The following is a 24320-nucleotide window of genomic DNA, read 5'->3' as shown; positions in this document are numbered from 1 at the left end:
TATACACTTGCGTAGTTCTTCCATTTCCTGCCTGTGTTACTTATCCCTTAGAGACAACTGTATTCTTCTTCCATGACCCTTACAAAGCTAGCTCGCACTTTTGCTTTAAGGAAAACCATATTTTTCAGAGAGTGCACAATTGAAGACTTTGCTGGGCATCTTTTGGTGCTGCTGAGATCATTCTGCCTATGGTGGTTCCTAATGAGCGCTATGTGGCCATCTGAAAACCCCTGTGCTATGAAATCATATGATTTCCTGTGTGCTATGAATCCCTATACTATGAGTGACAGGGACGTGCCTTCCTTTCTCTAGAGGCATGAGCCAGAGGCTTCATCTTTACAGCCATTCAGATCCTCTGCACTGTCTGTCTGTCCGTGGCTCCAGTGTCATAGACCATCCATGTGTGACTTAAACCCTTTGTTGAAACTCCTTTGCATGGACACTCATACCCTCAGTCTCTTCATTGCTGCCATCAGTGGATTCATCCGCTTGTTAGATTTTTTCTTCCTGATAGTCTCCTATGTAATCATCTTGTAATCCCTAAGGACTTATAGCTTGGAGGGGAGATGAAGAGCCCTTTCTGTCTCTCTCACATCACTGTGGTCATCTTAGTCTTTGTGCCCTGCATGTTTATATATTTGCGCCCAATCAACACCTTCTCCATTGATAAAGCTGTGGCTGTTTTGTCAGAATTAGTTAGGGTTCTTGTAAAAGGCAGATTCTCAAGGACACAGCTATAAAGATTTTAATTTTGTGGATTTGTTGCTGGATTGATATATCTACCTTTTAAGCAAATTACCCAGGTGTATCTGAAGTCAATGATCTTTACATGTACTTTGAGCTATTATGTTCACATCAGGAGCTTATTAATGAAATCACTTTAGTCTTTAAATTTATTTTTAATATGAGGTAAAACACACATAACAAAATTTGTGATTTTCATCATTTTAAGTATCCCGTCCAGTGGCATTACGTTAATTCACATTGCTATATAAACTGCACCACCATCCATCTCCAGAACTTTTTCTTCTTCCCAAACTGAATCTCCACACCCATTAAACAGTAATTCCACATTTCTCCTCTCTGAGCCCCGTGCAACCAACATTCCACTTTCTGTCTATGAATTTGACTACTTTAAGTACCTCCTGTAAGTGAAATCACATAATCTTTGTTTTTTTGTGACTGCCTTATTTCACTTAGGATAATGTATTGTAGATTAATCTATGTTTTAGCATGTGTCAGGATTTTCTTCCATTTTAAGGCTGAAAATATTCCACTGTGTGCATATGCCTTGTTTTGTTTATACATTTCTCTATCAGTAGACACTTCGGTTGCTTCTACTCTCTGGCTATTGTGAATAATATTGTCATTAAAATAGGTGTAGAAATAGCAGAGTGTAGAAATATCAGAGTATTCGAGTCTTTTCTGTCCATTATTTTGGATATATACCCAAAATGGAACTGCTGAAACATATGATAATTCTTTATTTAATTTTTTGAGGAACAATTATAATATTTCCCTAGAGGTTACATCATTTTACATTTCTACCAGCAATGTACAATTGTTCCAATTTCTCCATATTCTCTCCTACGTGTTATTTTCTGTTGTTGTTTTTCTTTTTATAATACCTATACTAATTGCTATGAAGCTTCATTTTCTTATGGTTTTGAGTTGCCTTTCCCTAATGACTAGTGATGTTAAGCATCTTTTCAAGTGCTTACTGCCCATTTATATATTTTCTTTGGAGAAATGTCTGTTTAAATCCTTGGCTCATTTTTAATTGGTTATTTGGGTTTTTTTTTTTTTTTTTTGCTGTTGTTGAGATGTAGAAGTTGTTTATATATTAATACCTTATTATCTATATTTCTTGAAAATCATTTCTGCCATTCTGTGGGTTGTCTTTTCACTTGCTGTTGAGTCATCTGATGCCCAAAAGTTCTTAATTTTGGTAAAGTACAATTTGTCTGTCTATTCTTTTCTCGCTGTGCTTTTGGTGTATACCCAAGAAATCATCGCCAAATCCAACTTTCTTCTATGTTTTCATGTGAGAGTTTTATAGTTTCAGCTAGTATTTTAGTTCTTTGATCCATTTTGAGTTAGTTTTTTGAATATGGTGTGAGTTCAGAGTTCAATTTCATTCATTTGTTTCTGGATATCTAGTTTTAACAAAGCAATTTGTTCAACAGATTGTACTATCACCATTGAATGCTCTTGGCACCCTTGCTAAATATCAATTGAAAACATATGCAAAGATTCATTTCTAGGCTCTCTATTTTATTCCACTAGTCTGTATGTCTGTCTTTATGCCCATACCACACTGTTTTGATTACTATAGCTTTGTAGTAAGTTTTGAAATCAGGAAGTGTGAGACCTCCAACTTTGTTCTTCTTTTTCTATCTTGTTTTGGCTATTTGGAGTCCCTTGAGATTCCACGTGAATTCTGGGATGGATTTTTCTATTTCTGCAAAACACGCTTTTGGGATTTAAAAAGGATTGCATGGAATCCAAAGACCACTTTAGGTAGTTTGACATCTTAATCATATGAAATCTTCCAGTCTATGAATGTCTTTCCATTTATTTGTGTCTACTGTAATATCTTTATGAAACATTTTGCTGTTTTTAGTGTACAAGCCTTTTGCCTCCCTGGTTAAGTTTATTCTTAAGTATTTTATTCTTTTTGATGCTATTGTAAATGGAATTGTTTTCTTAGTACGGTTTTTGGGTCATTCATAGATACTATAGAAATTCAACATTCTTTTATGATAAAATACTCTCAAGAAATTGGGTTTAGAAGGAATATACCTCAACATAATAAATGCCATATAGGACAAATTCACAGGTAACATCATATTCAACAGTCGAAGTTTGAAATCTTTCCCACTAAAATCAGGAACGAGATAAGAGTGACCATTCTCACTGCTCGTTTTTGACATAGTACTGCAATAAAAACTCCTGTGAAATTTTTAGTTTTCCACATATAAATCATGTCATCTGTGAGGTGAGATAATTTTACTCACTTAATTAATTTTTACTTAATATTACTACATGTAACAGTGCTTCCAATGGTAGCAACTTTCTAGCCTTTGGATCTCAGCTTAAACATCACTATTTAAGAAAGACCTTCTCTGATAACCTTATCCATAGTAGAATTCCTTGTCTTATTTTCTCTCACAGTACCCTGCTTGTTATCTTATAACCACTGAATAAGACAATAATTACTTTATTAATCTGTCCCCTTATATTTATCTGACTTTATCATAAGAATGTAAGGCCCATGCAAGAAGGACCTTTTACATGATGCTTTTCCTATTTTATTAATTGCTGTGTCCGCACTCATAGCACACTTCTTGGTGCAGAAGTTGATAAAGAAACCTTAACTAAATTTGAGTCCAGAAGACTGTAGGGGGCACTCTCACACTCTCTCAAACATTCTTAAATACACCAAATAAGAAAAGACCTGTGCTTACTTCCTCAACAGGAAGTAGATGTACTTTACTACTCAGGGAAGATTCTTCTCCCCTGCAACAGCCCAGCCAGTGAGAAATGCCACAGCTCAGCTAAGGAGAAGTCATTGCTTCCCTGAACTGTTACTTTCCCCAGGTACTTTCGTTTAGAACAGCCCCTCTCTACTCCCTCATTTTCTCTATAAAAGCGAAGTATCCTCCTTTGTTTTCCAGATTTGCCCATGGTTTTCCATAGCATTCACATCCCAAATTGCCCAAATTGCAATTCCTTTGGCTATTCCCAAAAAAAACTTATTTTGAGGGTAAAATAGGTGAATTTGCTTCTTAAGTTGACATTGGCGTAAAATAGGTGCTCTTAATTTTTAAAAAATAATGAATCACTGGATAAATAATCAGTTATTACATCTAAATTGGTGACAATTTTTTTTAACATATATTATCACACTTCAAGGCAAAATAAATTGAGAATTAACTAAAAGGAAGTAAAAATCTGCTATGACAAGTGAGGAAATATTGATAAAGTAATCTTCACTGGAACAAAATGACTGGACTGAGATTTTATTCTTGACTGGAAATACTCTTGTAATTGTTCTAAAGCTTTTTTTCCTCTGTTACATCTTTCTCACGCCAATCATGTGATTTGGACTAGTAGTGCCTTTACATATAAATCTTCTTTTAAATTTTCTGGCAAATCCCAGTGAATTTAATTAAGGAAAAATTAGTATTGGACATACGCCAATTCCAGGAATCAATGATAAATGTGGTTGGAAGGGATAAAACGTCCAATGTTTTTTGTCCCTTTGGGAAGCAGATGGTATCATCTTAAGAACTGATAAAATTTTGAGGAGGTCCTTTGTTAGGCTTAAAGTGTGACATTAAAAAAAGCACAAGAGATTCTCTCAAAATCTCAGTTCAAATAGACTAGCCATATCAACACAATGGTATGAGAAGGACTAAACAATTGAACGATGTTTTTCTCTTCTGAAGTTTTAGCAAAGAAGTTGCTGCAGAAATATTTCCCTGGGGAGTGACTAGTATCTGTTCTTATGTAAAATTAGGATTTTCTTGCCTTCTTTAAATCACCCTGACATGACAAATTTTTGTTTTTCTGTGTTTATCATGGAAATCCTGTTAAATTATCTGTTCTGCAAGTGAAAAGAATCTGCTAAATAATCAAAAAACTCCTTGGAGAAAATGGACAGATAGCCAAATGAAAGGAAATATACCCTCAACTTATAATGCAGCTTTTTGTCCTCTGCTGTCATACTGGATGAATGAAGAATTCTAGCTTCCTTTGAATGAGTTAAAAATTCTTCCTTCAAATTGTGAACAAGCCTGCACAAGGTAAGAGTAACAGTAAATAGTGGGAAACAGGCTTCACAATTGTGTGCATTTTTTCATTATGTAAGAAATTAATGGACTTTGAAATAAATAAAACAGAGTCCAATTCTAGCTTTATCCCTTAAAAACGTGGGACCTTGGGAAAATTAATTAGATGTTCTGAGCCTCAATTTCTTTAACTATGAAATGGGGATTATAGTTCTTGTTACTGTAAATACTAAATGTGATACAATTAAATAGTGAGTAGGTGATTGGAATCCACTCTAGGAATTTTGAACAGTGGAGTGATATAATCAGAAGACTTCAAAACAAACATTTGCACTGCTTCAGGAGAAGAAATTGTTGGAGGGCAGAATGAACAGGAAGAATCTTGGCAGTAGACTGTTGCAGTGGACCAGGAAGAAAATAGTGGCTGGGATATGATCAAATTTGTGAAATGTTAGAAAGTAGAGTCAATAGGATTTGATACCAAATCCAATCGATAAAGGTATCAGTAGGTAATATGAGAGCAATAGAGGAGTGAAGAACACTGTGGGATTTGTTGTCTGAAAAATTACGTGGAAGGTGGCACCATTTAATGAGAAGAGGAACACATAATTACTGTGAAAAATTGAAGATTTAGTTTTATAATACTAAATTGGCATCCAATTAGAGATGTCTAAAATTGGAGATGTTGCATGTACATATTTGAAATTTCTGGTAGAGATACAGGCTGGAGACAAAATTGAAGTGCGTCAGAATTTATTGGTCACAGAAAGGTGAATTATCCATCTAAAGACCCTAAGAAAGTGGTCTCAGTGAGAACTGAGACAATGCAGGTCAGTGACATTCCATTTATAACTTGATCTGCTCACTTTGAATATGTAAATTACCTTCAATGTGTATCAAGCGTTGCACTTTTGTGAGTTTATGAATGCTGCACTTTTTCATGGAATTCCCTTCCCATCTTGTCCTGTTCCTTTACTTTTCCTTTAAACTCAGCTACAACATTCCTTCCTCTGGGAAGCCTTCTCTCATTCCAGTTTGATTGATATATTCATACACTATGACCTTTAGCATTGTGTGAATATTTTTATAATGACAAAATACATTAGCCTAGAATTGACTGATGCCTCATTACATATCAAATCACTGCGGGTAGACAACTATGTCTTATTCATCTTGGTAACCACAGTGTCTATGACACGTTTGACACAAACAGAAACTCTGTACACATTCTAGTAATGAAATGAATAAATGAAATGTTAAACTTACAATACATTTAAAAGATTTATCTCTTGCTTTGTAGGTAAAGTGCTTCTAATATCTAAAATCAGCACCTATAAAGATTATATGGAACCAAGGAACAATGCGACTTACTTTGTCCTCTTGGGACTCACACAGAATCCAAAGGAGCAGAAAGTCCTTTTTGTTATGTTCTTGCTCTTTTACATTTTGACTGTGGTGGGCAACATGCTCATTGTTGTGACTGTAAGTTTCAGTAAGACTCTGAACTCCCCAATGTACTTTTTTCTTGCCAGCCTATCAATTATGGATGCTATTTATTCCTCTTCCATTACCCCCAGATTGATTTCAGACTTGTTCTTTGGGGAAAGTACCATATCCTTCCAATCTTGTATGATCCAGCTCTTTACAGAACATTTTTCTAGTGGATCAGGGGTGTTTATTCTGTTGGTGATGGCCTATGACCGCTATGTGGCCATCTGTAAGCCTTTGCATTATTTGGTTATCATGAGGCGATGGGTTTGCATCGTGCTGCTGGTAGTCTGTTGGGTTGGAGGTTTTCTGCACTCAATAATTCAACTTAGCACTATTTATGGGCTCCCATTCTGTGGCCCTAATGTCATTGATCATTTTTTCTGTGACATGTACCCCTTATTGAAACTCATCTGTGCTGACACCTACGTCATTGGTGTCTTAGTGGTGGCCAATGGAGGACTAATCTGCACTATTGTGTTTCTCCTGTTACTCATCTCCTATGGTGTCATCTTGCACTCTCTAAAGAACCTTAGTCACAAAGGGAGGCGGAAAGCCCTCCAGACCTGTGGTTCCCACATCACTGTGGTTGTCTTTTTCTTTGTTCCCTGTATTTTCACATATGTGAGACCTGCTAAAACCCTCCCCATTGACAAACCATTGAGTGTGTTTTATACAGTCGTAACCCCGATGCTGAACCCACTAATCTACACTCTGAGAAATTCAGAGATGACAAATGCTATGAAGCAGCTCTGGACAAAGAAAGGTCATATCTTGTAGTAAATAAGTTCATCATCCACCATAAAGATAGCCATTTGACATTAGAGTCCCTTTCCTTGAAATGTAGAAGTCTTCTTAAATCTGGTGCTTACTTTCTTTTCTTCAAAGAATTTATGATAATTACACTTTAGGAATGAACTATGTGATTTTGCCATTAATTACTGTTTCTCTCCCTGCTAGAATGTGAGGTCTACAATGTCTTGTTCATCACTTCAGCTAGAAAGCCATAATGCCTATATAGAAGGAGTCAATAATATGTAATTCATTAGAGAGGATATTTTTATATAGTTAAACTAAATTTTAATCAGTGTATGCATTTATCTTTTTTACTTTTTTCTGAGACTTAATATCATTTTTATTTATATTCTTGTCACTTAAGTTGTCATTATTACTGTACTCAAGATGTTTAATGCTGTAAAGACTTTATGAATTTTCAGTTGCATTATATACAACAGTTTTAGTGTAATACTTCTACTTTTTAAAGAAAAATTGAAGTGTAACTGATATAATAGGTAGTAAAAATAAAAATCATGCAAAATATGATAAAGTGTAGAATAAGTTTCTTATTTGTCCCTCATTATAGTCTCCAGTCCTCTTCCACAGAGGCAGTCACTTAATTTGTTTCTTAAGATTCATCAGGTAATAATCATTGCAAATGCAAATGTACTCAAATATATTTGTGTTTTTCCATGTGTATGTAAATATTTGCTTTTACTATGCAACATCTTCAAGATTTTTGCATGCAAGTCCACACAGATCTCTAATACTGTTATACTGCCTTATAAATACATACTAAAATTAACGTATCCATCCCTCTTCATGTTGTTCCTTATATTTTTCTATGCCAATAATTTTGTCATAAATACCCATTTTTGAATATGTGCAAGTATGAGTTTCTAGAAGTGAAATTGTAATATACGTATTTGAATCAATGGTCAGATAGCGTATGCATATAAAATATTGGTATTCACAGTTAGTGCCAAACTGCCATCGTTGACGTTGCACTAATTGCTGCACTACTGCCCACCATCTCTGAGGATGCTTTTGTCCACATTCTCAGCAACCAGTACCTGATAAATATTTATGGCACATAATATCTGACTAAAGTTATTTTTTTCATTTTTTATACTTTGAAAGAAATCCTTCTGATATCATTGAGTTTGAGTATCTTTTCATCTTTTTAGAATAATTTGTATTTCTCTTTCTGTAAATTATCTATTAATGTCTTTTATCTATTTTATTCAATTGTTGGTCTTTTGCATACTGATTTTTATGAGCTAATTTTATGCTAAAAATGATTCTTTTTACTATTGTATATGTAATTATTATTTTTCTGGCTTTTGCTATGGTCTTCACTTTTTAATACTGTGTATATTGCTTTTGGCATATATATTTTTTTCCTTTACATTTTTTCTTTAATTTTTGTTTTGGTTTTTGTATCATGCTTAAAATGACGTTCCTTGCATCACTTCTAATAAAATATTCTTCAACTATTACTTAACACTTAATTTTTAAAGAATTTTTCTGGTCTGTATCTTATTTTAAAACTTTTGATCCATCTGGAACTTATTTTGATATAGGAGTTAAATAGGCATTCCATTTGAGTTGTTTTCATAGTTGCATAATTCTCTTTTTACTATTGATTTGAAATCCTGACTACTGTATTCTAAACTGCTATATATATTTGGATCCAATTCAGGACTCTATTCAATTTTGTTGATCTCTTTAGTCATGTGCCACATGATACACAATATACTTGCTTTGATATATAACATTTTGATATGTGAAAAGACAAGCAGTCCCTCATTGCTGTTCTTTTTCAGAATTATGTCTAGTCTTCACATATATATTTCAAAATTAAAATAAAATTATAAATTTAAATAAGAAAATAATATGTGTAAAGTCAAAGTAAGTTTACAATTAAGGTAAAAAGTTTAAAATAGTTTAGTTGCAAAGCAAAGTTCAGTTATTATTTTCAATAAGATTCAATTTAACAGGATTAATTTAGGAAGAGTTATATCTTTAGAGCCATGAAAACTGTTATCCATGAACAGAATAGATCTTTTCATTCATCAAGTCATCTTTTGTACCCTTGGGTTGTGCTTCCATTTCCTGCCTGTGTTACTTTCCTTTAGAGATAGCTGCTGTTGTTCATCCATGGCCCTCAAAATGCTAGTCGACACTTTAACTGTAAGAAAAACCATCTTTTCCAGGAAGTGCATGACAAAAGTCTTGGCTGAGCATCTTTTGGTGCTGCTGAGATTATTCTGCCCATGGTGGTTGTTAATTAGCGCTATGTGGCCATCTGCAAACCCCTGTGATATGAAATTCTCATGAGTGACAGGGATGTGGCTTCCACTTTTCAATGGCACAAGCCAGAGGCTTTGTCCTCGCAACCAATCAGATCCTCTTCAAGGTCTGCTTGCCTGTCTGTGGCTCCAACGTCACAGACCATTCACGTACGACTTACACCCTTTGTTGACACTCTTCTCCCTGGACACTCATGCCTTTGGTCTTTCTGTTGCTGCCAACAGTGGGTTCATCTGCCTGTTAATTATTGTCCTCTAGATGGTCTCTGTTTTGTCTTCTTGTGCTCCCTAAGAACCTATAGCTTGGAGGTGGATGCAATGCCCTGTCCACCAGTGTCTCTCACATCACTGTGATCATCCTAAACTTTGTGCCCTGCATATTTATATGTTTGCACCCAATCACCACCTTCTCCATTGATAAAGCTGTGGCTGTGTTTTATACCATGAGAACTTCCTAGTTAAATGTCTTAAAGCTACATACTCAGAAATTTAGAGGTGAAAGTGCTATGAGGTAGTTCTGCAGTAAAAAAGTGACTTTGAAATATAATCTTTACAATATAAAATGACTTTTTTCTTTAAATGGAGAAGAGGAAAGAAGATAGTTTCTATAGTCCAGGAACAAATCAACACTATTTGTCAAAACTATGTTGATGTTGTCATATAGGCACTCTGGGGAAATGTCCAGGGGGAAAACTATTTATTATGATAAAAATACCCTATTTAGATATATGTGCTGCCTAACTGGTTGTCAAACTTTAATAAACTATCAAAATTAGTTAAGGTTCTTGTAGAATGCAGACTCTCAGGAGACAGTAATAAAGATTTAAATTCAGCAGTTTTGTTGTTGGATTGACATATCTACCTTTTAAACAAATACGCCAGGTATATCTGAAGCCTATGATCTTCACATACACTTTGAGCTATTGTGTGCTATAGTTTATGTTCACATCGAGAGCTTATTAATGAAGTCACTTTAGTTTTTAAATTTTTTAAATTGTGGTAAAATTCATAATATAATTTGCAATTTAAACCATTTTTAAGTGTCCAGTTCAGTGGCATTAAGTTAATTCACACTGTTGTACAAACATCACCACCATCCATCTCCATAACATTTTCTCCTTCCCAAATGGAAATTCCATAGTCATTAAACAATAATTCCCCATTTCCCTTCTCTCAGCCCCAGGCAACCAGCATTCTAATTTCTGTCTATGAATTTGACTGCTTTAAGTATCTCGTGTAAGTGAAACCATGCAATCTTTGTCCTTTTGTGACTGCCTTATTTCACTTAGGATAATGTATTATAAGTTAATCTATGTTTTAGCATCTGTCAAGATTTCCTTCCTTTTCATGGCTGAATAATATTCCAGTGTATTCATATGCCCCATTTTGTTTATACAGTTCTCTATCAGTAGACACTTTGATTGCTTCTACTTTCTGATTACTGTGAAGACTATTGCCCTGAAGATGAGTGTATAAATAGCAGGATTTTTGTGTCCCCACCTTCCATTATTTTGGATATATATGAGAAGTAGAACTGGTGAATCATAAGATAATTCTTTGTTTAATTTTTGGAGTAACTACCATAACAATTTCATAGGAGCTATGTCCTTTTACATTTGTACCAGCAATGTACAATTGTTCAAACTTCCCCACATTCTTCCTACATGTGTTATTTTAATTTATTTTTTATGATAGCCATCCTAATGGGTGTGAAGTGGTATTTTATTATAGTTTTGATTTGCATTTCATTATTGATTACTGACATTGGGTATCTTTCTCTGTGCTTCTGGGAATTTATATATCTTCTTTGAGGAACTGTTTACTCAAATCCTTTGGTCATTTTTAATCTGTTGGTTTTTTTGTTGTTGTTGAGAGGTAGAAGTTCTTTATTCTTCATGTTAATACCTTATCAAATATATTACGTGCTGATCTATTCTCCCATTCTGTGGGAGTCCCCTTTTCTCTGTTATACTATCATTTGATGTAAAAAAATTCTTAATTTTTATAAAGTACAATACATCTATTTTTTTCTTTCATGGCCTGTGCTTTTGGTGTCATACCCAAGAAATCCTTGCCAAATCCAATGTTATGAAGCTTTTTCTATGTTTTCTTCTAAGAATTTTATGGTTTTAGCTAGTATTTTAGGTCTTTGATCCATTTTGAAGTTTTTTTGGTGCATGGTCTAAGTTCAAGGTTCAATTTCATTCCTTTGCTTGTGGATATCCAGTTTTCACTATGTCCTTTGTTGAAAAGGTTGTCCTTTCCCCTTTGAAAGTTCTTGGTATCGTTTGTCAAAAATCATTTGAAAACATGTGCAAAGGTTTATTTCTAGGCTCTCTATTTTATTCCATTAGTCTACACATCTATCTGTGTGCCGGTACCACAATGTTTTGATTGTCATAGCTTGGGAGTAAGTTTTAGAATCAGGAAGTGTGAGCTCTCCAACTTTGTTCCTCTTTTTCAAGATTATTTTGGCTATTTGGGATCTCTTGACATTCCATATGAATTTTAGGGCAAGTTTTTCTATTTCTGCAGAAAACATTTTTAGGATTTAATGCAGGTTACATTGAATTTGTAGATCACTTTAGGTAGTATTGACATCTTAATGATATTAATTTTTTAGTCCATGAATGTATTTCTATTTATTTGTGTTGTCTATAATATCTTTCAGCAACATTTTTTAGTTTTAAATGTACAAGGCTTTTGCTTCCTTACTTGAGTTTATTCACAAATATTTTATTCTTTTGATGCTACTATAAATGGATGGAGGCAAGGAACTATGTGACTTACTTTGTCCTCTTTGGTCTCACATAGAATTCAAAGGAGCAGAAAGGCCTTTTCATCATTTTTTGCCATCTTTCCCTGGAGGCACATTGCCACAGCATTTCATGAGAAGTGTCCTTCACAGCTAAAGTTGTGGGAATCATGAAATTCTCAAATTTTGATAAATCATGCAAAGTAAGCCCATTGTCTTTGCAATTACAAAGACACTGTCCATTATTGAACCTCTGTGTCTTGGTTTTCTTTCTGATTTTCTCTTTTTTTAAAGATTAGCCCTGAGCTAACATCTGTTGCCAATCTTTTTTTTTTTTTTCTTCTTCTTCCCAAAGCCCCCAGTACATAGTTGTAGATTCTCATTGTAGGTCCTTCTAGTTCGGCTATGTGGGACACTACTTCAGCATGGTTTGATGAGCAGTGGTAGGTCCGTGCCCAGGATCTGAACCGGTGAAACTCTGGGCTGCCAAAGCAGAGCACGAGAACTTAACCGCTCTGCTACCAGCTGGCCCCTCTTGGTTTTCTAATCTACATTTGTCCTGTGCCTCTATGTTCCTGAGGCTGAGCCATTTGTGGGTCTGATTTTCTACTGACAAGTTCTTTTCAAGCAGTCGGAAGGCCATTTACTATGAACCTGAGGTCAAAATAGCAGGCAACCAGAATATGAAGTGTCAAAATAAAGAAAGATATTTGTTTAGAGAAGACAGTATGATGCAGTGGTTAAGAGAAGGCTTTGGAGTCAGATTTCCTGTTTCAATGTGACCTGGGAAATTTTTTAAAACTCTCTATGCCACATTTTCTTTTCCTTTAAAAACAGCTTATAGGTGGAAGTTAGCATATTGACAAGGAGATCTGATCGGTGGTTACCAGGGAAAAGGGGGGGTGGGGGGAGGGCACAAAGGGGGAAGTGGTGTACCCACAACATGACTAACAAAAATGTACAACTGAAATCTCACAAGGTTGTAATCTATCATAACATTAATAAAAAAAAAAAAAACAGTCACGATAGTATCCATCTCATTAAGTTGCTGGGCCACATAAATGAGTTACGTGTTATGTTCTTATAATAGTGTCTGAAACATAGAAAACATTATACAATGCTTTTAAAGCAAAAAATATTGACTTGTATTGACTCAACTTCCAGATGGGGGTGAAAAAACTTGTTTCTTGTATGACTAACGCAAACCAAATTATGAACAACATAATTTTTTCCTTGATGTTTAAGCAGTTGCATATGGAGTCTTAGGGTCATTAATGAGCCTCAGGAAGTTCTCTAAGCAGCAGAGATTCAGATAATGTGGAAGTATTTAGTAGTCTGGAGTCAGCTGAATTAGGAGCATATTCTATCTGCAATGCTGCACGCGTGTCCCAATCTCAGTATTATTTTAATCTCAGTTATTAAATATAATGAAATGGTAGTACTGACTTCATAGGGGTATTTTAATCATTTGATGCGATTATATATGCAAAGCATTGAGGAAAATGTCTGGTGCTCAGTAGGTGCTTAATTGATGTCACTGTTTGTTGCCTCCCTCACTTCTACTCAGTGTCTAGTTTGTCTAACTTTTTTGAAGTGTATGATTTATTTTCATCATTCAATTATATATAGGTATTATATTAAGGCCATGAAAAAAATTTCAGAAATCAGAAAGCAAATCTAATAAAATAATATAAGATGAATGAGATTAACTCTGAGTAACTTACTTTAAAAATGTCCATGTCACACAAATTAAAACAAAGTTAAGGAAAACCTTATGATTGAATGAAGTTTTTAATGTCAGATAAAAAAGATGAGGCATAATTATAATTGTATTGAAGTCTCTTATTCATGTACTATAATGTAGGACATGCTGTGAAAGCATTGCTTTGTTTAATCCTCATAAGAGACTTATGAAATAGCTACAATTAATGCTTTTTCAAGAATAACTAACTGAAGTTTGGAAAACTTGAATAACTAACTTACCCATGGTCACAGAGCTGTTAAATACCTAAGGTAGGATTTGAACCTGTGTAGTTTTGTTTCAGAACTTGCACTCTTAAACACTATGGTAAACATGATAATGACCCATATGTTAAACAAAAACCACTTTCTAGTGGTGAGCGATAAGTGAACATATATGAAAACGATAAAGGGAATAAAAAATTCTTAAAAAAGAAGTATTGTGATAGAGAGTGACACAGAAGAAGGAGGGCGCTTTAGATTGGATCTTCAAAGAAGACCCAGGGGTGAGAATTTAGAGCATTTATCTAACTATGTCCAGACATGAGAGATAATGAGCTGAAGGTCATGGATAGAACCACTGGAGAAAATTTTCTGTATATGGGAAGGGGAATTTACCCAGCCTGGATGAGTATCATTAACTATTCTTGTCTCTTCTGCCTCAAAGATCACCAAACAACCTAAAATTTATTTAATAAGTTCAGCTCCAATGAAGTCAGGAAGAAGCTAAATAAAACGTTATATGCATATATATGTATAATACAAATTTATCATATGTATTTAAGCAAATATTACTTCAAGATGCTGAACTAAGCTGAAATGTAGAAAGAAATAAATCTGTTTGACCAAATTTAAACTAAAATATAACTGCCCTTTTCATAGCCTTAAAACTATACGCAATTGCTTCCACTCAAAAATACATCTCCTTAAACTTATCCAGTATTGCTCTCTCCCAGAGTGCCTATGTTTCAGTCCCAATGGCTTCCTTATTGCCTCAGGACACTTGCACCAGCTCTTCTTTATTCCTAAAGTGCTTGTCTTCTAGAAGTCCACAAGACTGGCTCATTGTCCTCACTCACTCTTCAGTCCTGCCACCTTCTAAGACAGGTCTCTCTTAACCATCCATGTAAAGCCATCCTCTTTCTCATTGAGTTGCAGTTTGTCAAACAGCTCTGTTAATTTTCTTTACAGCATTTTTGCAATCTGATTTATCTGTTTATCATTTCTGTCTTCCAACTAGTGCACAAACTCCAAAAAATTACAGGCATTACTTGTTATACTCACTACCACATCTCTATGTTTCTAGAACAGAGATTGACACAGAATAAATGCTTAATAAACATTTACTCAATAAATTGGAATCATGGCCTTGTAACATTCTTTAGAATAAATGTATTTGTAAAAAGAGGGCTTGTTAATAGGAATGCTTCTGAAATTGATGAATTTCCACGTTGGTGATAAAATGAAATGGAGAATTTTACATTAGTTGGTATATGTCGTGGTTCTTATTTGAAGAGACAGAATTATACATAGAAAGTTCAATTGGAAGGTATTTACTATCCGAAATTATAGCATAAATAATCTTTGGAAAGGCTAGAGTCACAGATTCTAGACGGATTGGCAAGGAACAATTTGTAGGAGCACATCTGACAGGACTGGCATGCTAAAGGAGATCCTGCCTCTGCTGACACCATGGCCATGCTGGTACTGACTAACCGCAAAGGTGCCACTACTGCGCTGACTTACGAACCATTCTGACTCTGACATCATACAAGAACCCAGGCTCAGATAACTAATTTCCAATTTGAAGACTTGCATGGATAATCCTGATTGGCAGAACCCCTGTCACATGTCTGCACTCAATTGTCAAGGAGATCTGAAAAAAGTAGTCCTTTGGATTTTATTTCAGAAAAGTACATCATCTGGGGTACTAACAAAATGTCTGAGTGCATTCAAAGATTTTGGGTAGCCACACACCTTCAATTTGAACTACATTTGGGGATGGAGTCTTGTGTAAAGTGTTTTATCTTATCTGATAGATAGCTGTCCTTGTTGCTCTTTGCCCTACACATAAGAAAGCAAGGAGGCATAAAGAACCACAAGTAAGTGAACTTAACTGATACACCACTGGGCTAGCCCCACAACATATTCTCTAGTGTATATTCTTGGCTCCTCTGTCAAAGATTAGCTGTCCATAGATGTGTGGTTTTATTTCTGGGCTTTCAATGCTGTTCCAATGATCTGTGTGTATGTTTTTCTGCCAGTACCATGCTATTTTGATTACTGTAGCTTCATAGCATCTTTTGAATTCAGAGAATGAGACACCCCAAATTTTATTCTTTTTATTCAGAATTGCTTTGTCTATCCGTTGTTCCATATAAATTTTGTATTCTTCGTTCTATTTCCATGAAGAGTATCAGTGGAATTCTGATTGGAATTGCACTGAATCTGTAGATTGCTTTAGGTAGCATGGGCATTTACCTATGTTTATTCTTCCAATCTTTCAATTTCTTTATGTCTTCTTCAATTTCTTTCAATAACATCTTGTAATTTTCAGTGTATACGTCTTTCACCTGCTGGGCTGAATTTATTTCTAGGTATTTTATTATTTTTGTTGTGATTGTAAATAAGATTGTATTCTTGAATTCTCTTTCTGCAAGTTCATTGTTAATATATAGAAATGCAACTGATTTTTGTAAGCTGATTTTGTACCCTGCAACTTTACAATATTCATCGATGATTTTTAATAGTCTTTTTGTGGATTCTTTAGGGTTTCACATATATAGAATCATGTCAGTTGCAAATAGTGAGAGTTTTACTTCTTCCTTTGTAGTTCTGATCATTTTAATTTCTTCATCTTGCCTAATTGCTATGGCCAAAACTTCCATTACTCTGTTGAATAAGAGTGGTGAGTGTGGGCATCCTTGTCTTTTTCCTGTTCCAGAGGAGTAGCTTTCAGTTTTTCACCATTGAATATGATGTTGACTGTGGGTTTGTCATATATGGCCTTTATTATGTTGAAGTACTCTCCTTCTATACCCTTTTTGTTGAGAGTTTTTATCATAAAAGGATGTTGAATTTTGTCAAATGATTTCTCTGCATCTATTGAGATTATCACATTATTTTTCTTTAGTTTCTAGTGTGGTGTATCACATTGGTTGATTTGCAGATACTGAAGCATCCCTACGTCCCTGGAATAAATCTCTCTGGATGGTGGTGTATGATCCTTTCAATGTATTGTTGTATTCAATTTGCTAATATTTTGTCGAGGATTTTTGCATCCGTGTGCATCAGCCATATAGCCAAACTCACTAAAAGAAAGAGAGAGAAGACCCAAATAAATGAAATCAGAAAGACATGAGGATAAATTACAATGGACATCACATAAGTACAAAGAATTACAAGAGAATACTTTGAAAGGCTATATGACAACAAATTGGATAACCTAGAAAAAATGGATAAATTCTTAGAATCATACAACCTCTCAAACCTGAATCAAGAAGAAATAGAGAATCTGAATAGGCCAACCACAAGTACAGAGATTGAAACAGTAATCAAAACCTCCCCCATAACCAAAAGTCCAGGACCAGATGGCTTCTCTGGTGAATTCTCCTAGACATTCAAAGAAGATTTAATACTATCTTTCTCAAACTGTTCCAAACTATTGAAGAGGACAGGATGCTTCCAAACTCATTCTAGGAAGCCAACATTACCTTGAAATCAAAACCAGACAAGGACAACACAAAAAAGGAAAATGTCAGTGTCATTAACTTGCTAAGCTATTTTCACTGTTGAGACTACATGTAGTGTTGCTTCCCCTGGTAACAACTTCCTACCCTTTGGATCTCAGCTTTAACATCACCTTTTAAGAAAGGCATCCTCTGATTACGTTATCCATAGTAGAATTCTCTCTCTTATTTTCTGTCACAGAATCCTGTTTGCTGTATAAGCACAGATTACTTAATTAGATTAATAATTAAAAATTGGATAATTAGTAATTTCATGTAAATTGGTGATAGAATTTTTAACATATCTACCTGCACTTCAAGGCAGAATAAATTGAGTATTAAATAAAAGGGGAGGGAAGCTTGCTATGGCAAGTAGGGAAACAGTTGATGAATCAATCTTCACTGGAACAAAATGTCTGGGCTGATATTTTATTCATGGTTAGCAATAGTACCATAATTGTTCTAAACATATTTTTTCTCCACATTACATCTTTCTGATCCTAATTATCTGATTTGGCCTTGCAATATGTTTACATATAGATATGCTTTTCAATATGATGGAAAATGTCAGTGAATTTAATTAAGCTAGAATTAGTCATGAATATATTTCAATTCTAGGACTTGTTGATAATTGTAGTTACAAGAGAAAATGTTCAATGATCTTTGACTCTGTCAGGAAGAAGATGCTATCATCTTAAGAACTGAAATCAATTTTTCAGGATCTCCTTTGTTAGGCTTAAAGCATGACATAAAAAACATACACAAGAATGTATCCCAAAATTTCAAGTCAAATAATCCAGCTATACAAACAATAGAGTGAATGATATTTTCCTAGCTTGAAGTTAGTAGGAATGAAGTTACTGCATAAATATTTCCTTCCAAGTGGCTAGCTGCCATCTTCTTATGTAAACATAAGATTTGCTTGCCTTTTTGATGAAGTATCGTAAATGGTAAACTTTTGTTTTTCTCTGTGCACCATGGTATTTCTATTAAATAATCTGCAATGCCAATAAAAACAGTCTTCTAAATAATCAAAGACTCCATGGAGAAAATGGACAGATAGTAGAATGAAACAAAATATACCTTCAAGAAATATTACAGCATTTTTCCTCTATTGTCACACTGGATGAATAAAGAATTCCAGGTCTCTATGAAGGAGTTAAAATGTCTTCCTACAGATTGTGAACAAGCCTCCACAAAGTAAGAGTAACAGTAAATAGTGGGAACCAAGTTGCACAATTGTGAGAATTTCTTCATTATGTAAGAAATTGAATCGCTTTGAAATAAATCAAACTTAGATTCCATTCCTAGTTTTCTCACTTAAAAAATGTGTGACCTTTGGAAAATGAATTAGATATACTGAACCTCAGTTTCTTCAACTATGGAGATTATAGTCCTTGTTACTGTAAATATTAAATGTGATAAATTATGAATAGGATTGGAGTCAACTGTATGAGTTTTTATCAGTGGAGTGATATATCTTCAATAAGATTTGAAAAGAACCATTTGGGCTGCTTCAGGAGAAGAAAGTGTTGGAGGCCCGAATGAAAGTGGAGAGACTTGGCAGAAGGCTTTTGCAGTGGGCCACAAAGGAAATGGGGGTTGGGAAATGGTAAAATTTGTGAAATATTAGAAAGTAGAGTCAACAGGATTTGTTAAGATCCGAATAAGTAATTTGAGAGTATTAAAGGAGTGAAGGACATAGTAAGATTTATTGTCTGCACAATTACATGGAAGGTGGAACCATTTACTGAGATTAGAAACACCTACGTTTATTGCAGAAAATTAAAAATTCAGTTTTAAAAGCTCTACGGTGATATTCAGTTGGAAATGTCCAAAATTGGAGATGTTACACACAGATGCTTGAAAATTAGAGGACAGATAGGGGTTGGAGAGACAAAATTGAAGTGCCTCAGCATTTCTTGGTCACAGGAAAGTGGGAAATCTGTGTAAAGACCTGAAGGAAAAGGCCTTAATGACGTCTGAGACAATCCAGGACAAGGATTTTCCATTCATAATTTGATATACTCACTTTGAATATGGAAATTACCTTAAATGAGACTCAAATATTACACTTTTGTGATTTTACATATGGTGAATCTTTTCATGGAATTCCCTTCCACCGTCTCTTTTTCGTTCAGTTTTTCCTTTAAAACTCAGCTATAGCATTGCTTCCTTTGGGAAGCCTTCTCTGATTTGTTTGATATATCCCTATATTGTGACCTTTAGCATTGTGTGAATATTTTTACAATGGCACATATTACATTGCTCTGGAATTGACTGATCCCTAATTATGCATCGTATCAATGAGTGTTTGGAATTATGTCTTATTCAACTTGGTAATCACATTGTGACACATTTGACAGAATAGATATTCTGCACACATTCTTTTAACTGAATGAATAAGTAAAAGATTAAACTTATGATTCATTTAAAAGTCCCCCCTCCCCTGTTTTGTAGGTAAACTGCTTCTAGTCTCTGAAGTCAGCCCCTAAAATAATTACACTGAACCAAGGAAAAGTGTGACTTACTTTGTCCTCTTGGGCCTCACACAGAATCCAAAACAGCAGAAAGTTCTGTTTGTCATGTTTTTGCTCTTTCACATTTTGAACATGGGGGCGACATACTCATTGTTATGACTGTAACTGTCATTAAGACCGTAGACTCTTCCGTGTACGTTTTTCTTGTTAGCCTCTTATTTATGGATGCCATTTATTCCTCTTCCGTTACCTCCATATTGATTTCAGATTTGTTCTTTGGGGAAAATGCTCTATCCTTCCAATCTTGTATGACCCATGTCTTTATAGCATATTTTGTTGGTGGATCAGAGGTTTTTTGCATGTTGGTGATGGCCTATGACTGCTATGTGGCCATCTGTAAGCCCTTGCATTATTTGGTTATCATGAGGCAATGGATGTGTATTGTGTTGTTATTAGTGTGTTGGGTTGGAGGTTTTCTGTATTCAGTAACTCAACTCAGCACTATTTATCGGCTCCAGTTCTGTAGATCTAATGTCATTGATCATTTTTCCTGTGAGGTGTACCCCTTATTGAAACTTTGTACTGACACCTATGTCATTGGCTTCTCATGGGAGGACTGATTTGCACCATTGTGTGTCTGCTGTTACTCATCTCTTATGGTGTAATCTTGTGCTCCCTGAAGAACCATAGTCAGGGAGGGTGGTGGAAAGCCTTCTAGACCTGTGGTTCCCACATCACTGTGGTTGTCTTCTTCACATTCTTTGTATTTTCATGTACGCCAGCCCTGCAGAGACCTTCCCCAATGACAAATCCTTGGCTATGTTTTATGCAGTTGTAACCCCCATGCTGAAACCATTAATTTATACTCAGAAATTCGGAAATGACTAATGCTATGAAGAAGCTCTTGAGAAGAAATGTCCTATCTTGTGGATGTGATTGCATTTGATTTATAATACACTTTGAGAAGCTTAGCACTCCTTCATAACTATTCCTTATCAAAACTATGTCTATTATTCCATATTTATGTTTTAAAATTAAATTTCAAAGATTCAGTCTAGTAAAAACTAAGTTTAGTTAGTATTTTCAGTAACATTTGATTTAGAAAGAGTTTGTATCTTTGAAGAATTGAGAATTCTTTTATCCACAAACTGAGCAGGTATTTTCATTTAACTGGTCTTCTTTTATGGTCATATGGATCTAGGATGTTTCTTTGTAAATTCAGTCTGTTTTGGTTTGTTTTTTATGGTACTATTGTAAATAGGATCTTATCTTCTATTATATTTCTGAGTGTCTGTTGTTCGGATGTAGGCAATTTTTTTAAAAAATTTTAAAATGAGATATAATTTTCCCAGAACATCATTTATTGTTTCTTTTAGCCTAAGTTGTGACAAATACACAGAGTTTGCATAACCACCATCCTAATCAATATACAGAACACTTCATCACCAAAAATATTTCCCTATACACCTTTGTAGTCATCTTCTTCCATCACCTCCATATCTTGGCAAACACTGATCTATTTCTATCCCTATAGTTTTGTTTTTTCCAGAGTGTCATATATATTGAATCACAAAGAATGTCATCTTTTTTCTCGATGCATTGTTGGTGTATAATTGACAAATTAAAACTGTATATATTTAAGATGTACAATGTGATGATTTAATATATATATATATATACACACACTGAGAAATGTTTACAGTGATCAAGCCCATTTAACACATCCACCACCTCACATTATTACCATTTTTTGTAACACCAGTTAAAATCTACAATCCCAGAAAATTTCAAGTATACAATACAGCATTATTAACTGCAGCCACCATGCCATATATTAGACCTCCAGAACTTATTTATCCTATAACTGGAAGTTTGTACCCTTTGAATAACATCTCCCATATCCCCTACCCCGACCCCCAGTCCCTGGCAATCAACATTCTATTCTCTGCTTCCATAAGTTTGACTTTTTTAGATTCCACATATAAGTGAGATCATAAAGTATTTGCCTTTCTCTATCTGGTTTATTTCACTTAGCATCCTCCAGGTTCACCCATGTCCCAAAAGGCAAAATTCTCTTCATTTCTATGGCTGAATAAGACTTCAGTTTTTCTATGTGCTCCATTTCTTTGTTCATTCATCTGTCGACAGGCAGATGACATATAAACCTAATGAATACTTAGGTTGTTCCCATATCTTGGTTATTGTGAATAATGTTTCAGTGAATATGGGAGTACAAATATCTCTTTGAGATATGGATATCATACCCTTTGGATATATACCCGGAAGTGGGACTGCAGGATCATGTGGTAGTTCTATTTTAGCTATTGTTTTCCCTAGCAGTTGCACAAATTTACATTCCTACCAACAGTGTACATGAGTTCTAAATTTTCTACATCCTTGTCAACATGTCTCTTTTATAAGGATATTCATTTCATTGTTGAAGGCTCAACTCTCATGACCTAATCACTTTCCAAAGGCTCCACCCCTAATGCCATCATTGGACATTAGGATTTTAACATACAAATTTTAGGGGACACAAACACTCAAACCACAGCAAGGGTTCAATTACATTCTTTGCATATGGATATCCCAGTTTTCCCAGTGCAATGAAGAGACTTTCCTTTCCCTATGTGTATTCTTGGCCTCTTCTTCAAAGGTCAATTGATTGCATATGATGAGTTTATTTCTGAGCTTTGTATTCTGTTCCTTTCTTCAATGTGTCTATTTTTATGCTGGTACAATACTGTTGTGATTAGTTTTGTAATATATTTTTAAATCAGACAGTGTGTATTTACCCAGCTTTGTTCTTCTTTCTCAAGATTGCTTTGGCTATTTGGGGTCTTTTGTGGTTCCATGAAATTTAGTGTACAAATCTTTCACCTGTTTGGTTAATTTTAATCCTAAATATTTTATTCTTTTTCATGCTATTCTAAATGTGATTATTTTCTTAATTTTGTTTTTGGATAGTGCACTATTAGTATGTATAATATTCTAACTTATTTATTTGTTGAATTCATTGCATTTGTTTATTAGTTCTACCAGTTTTTGATGGAGTCTTCAGAGTTTTCTATACATAAGTATATGTCCAGTATGTAGTCTTTTAAATTTGGCTTCTTTCTCTCAGTATATGCATTTGACATTAATGCACATTATTGTGCTCATCAATAGATCATTCACTTTACTGCTGAATAGTATTCCATTTTTTTAGATGTATCACAGTTTGTTTATCCTTTTCTCAATGGAGACATTTTTATTTTTTCTAGATATTTGAAGTTATTAATAAAACTGCTATAATTTTCATGTATAGATTTTATAAGTTCTCTTTACACTTGGATAATTACCTAGGAGAGGGAGAGCTTGGTTTTATAGTAAGTGTATGTTTAATTTCATAAAACACTCCCAAAATATTTTCCAAAGCATAGCACATAATTTTCCTACTAGCAACACATGATATTTTTCAGGCTTTCTCAACCTTTGTTAGAACTGGATATTCTCAAGATTTTTATTTTAGCCATACCAATAAGTCAGTAGTGATATCTTGTTGTGATTTTAATTTGCATTTCCTGAATAACTAATGATGTTGGGCAATTTTCATGTGCTTTTTTGCCATTTTTCGCCATTCCTTAGTGATATTTATGTTCAATTATTTTGGCCACTTTGTTCTTAGTTGTTTATTATTATTGAAAATTGAGAGTACTTTATATACTCTGAAAACAAGTCCTTTATCAGATATGTGATTTGCAAGTATCTTCTCCCAGTCTGTGTCTTATGTTTTCATTTTCTTTAAAATATCTTCTGAAGATCAGAATTTCTCAGTTTTGATAGACTCCAATGTATCATCTGTTTATTTTATTTATCCTGCTTTTATTGTCATATCTAGGAAATTTCAGACTAATCCAAGGTCACAAAGACATTCTCGGATGTTTGCTTTCAGAAGGTTTTTTTTTAAATATTATTTTTAGGTTTACCATTTAGTTCTGTGAGCCATATTGGATTAACTTTTGTTTATGGCTTGATGTGTTGACCAAAGTTCACATTTTGCAAATAGATATCTAATTATTGAAGTACCACTTATTGGAAAGACTGTTATATCTACAGTTAATTACCTCTAGCACTTGTCATAAATCATCAAATGTGTGGGTCTGTTTCTAGACTATCTATTCTATTTCATTGATCTACATGTATAACCTTTCCTCAATACTACACTTTATACTACTTTTAGAAAGCAGGTGATGTGAGTTCTTCAG

The 24320-nt window shown here is 34.4% G+C and overlaps 1 protein-coding gene across 1 annotated transcript; it reads left to right on the top strand.

Annotated features, from left to right (window-relative positions):
• Window positions 1-6127: 6127 nt before the first annotated feature.
• LOC103567968 (olfactory receptor 4A47-like) lies at window positions 6128-7356 on the top strand. The gene has a single exon (XM_070563899.1). The coding sequence runs from the start codon at window positions 6138-6140 to the stop codon at window positions 7059-7061; it is 924 nt and encodes a 307-aa protein (XP_070420000.1). The 5' UTR covers window positions 6128-6137; the 3' UTR covers window positions 7062-7356.
• The last annotated feature ends 16964 nt before the right edge of the window (window positions 7357-24320 follow it).

The sequence above is a fragment of the Equus przewalskii genome, chromosome 11, assembly GCF_037783145.1.
Source record: "Equus przewalskii isolate Varuska chromosome 11, EquPr2, whole genome shotgun sequence".
Lineage (NCBI taxonomy): Eukaryota > Metazoa > Chordata > Mammalia > Perissodactyla > Equidae > Equus > Equus przewalskii.
Note: the sequence above shows the minus strand (reverse complement) of the source record. Positions and strands in the feature narration are given on the sequence as shown.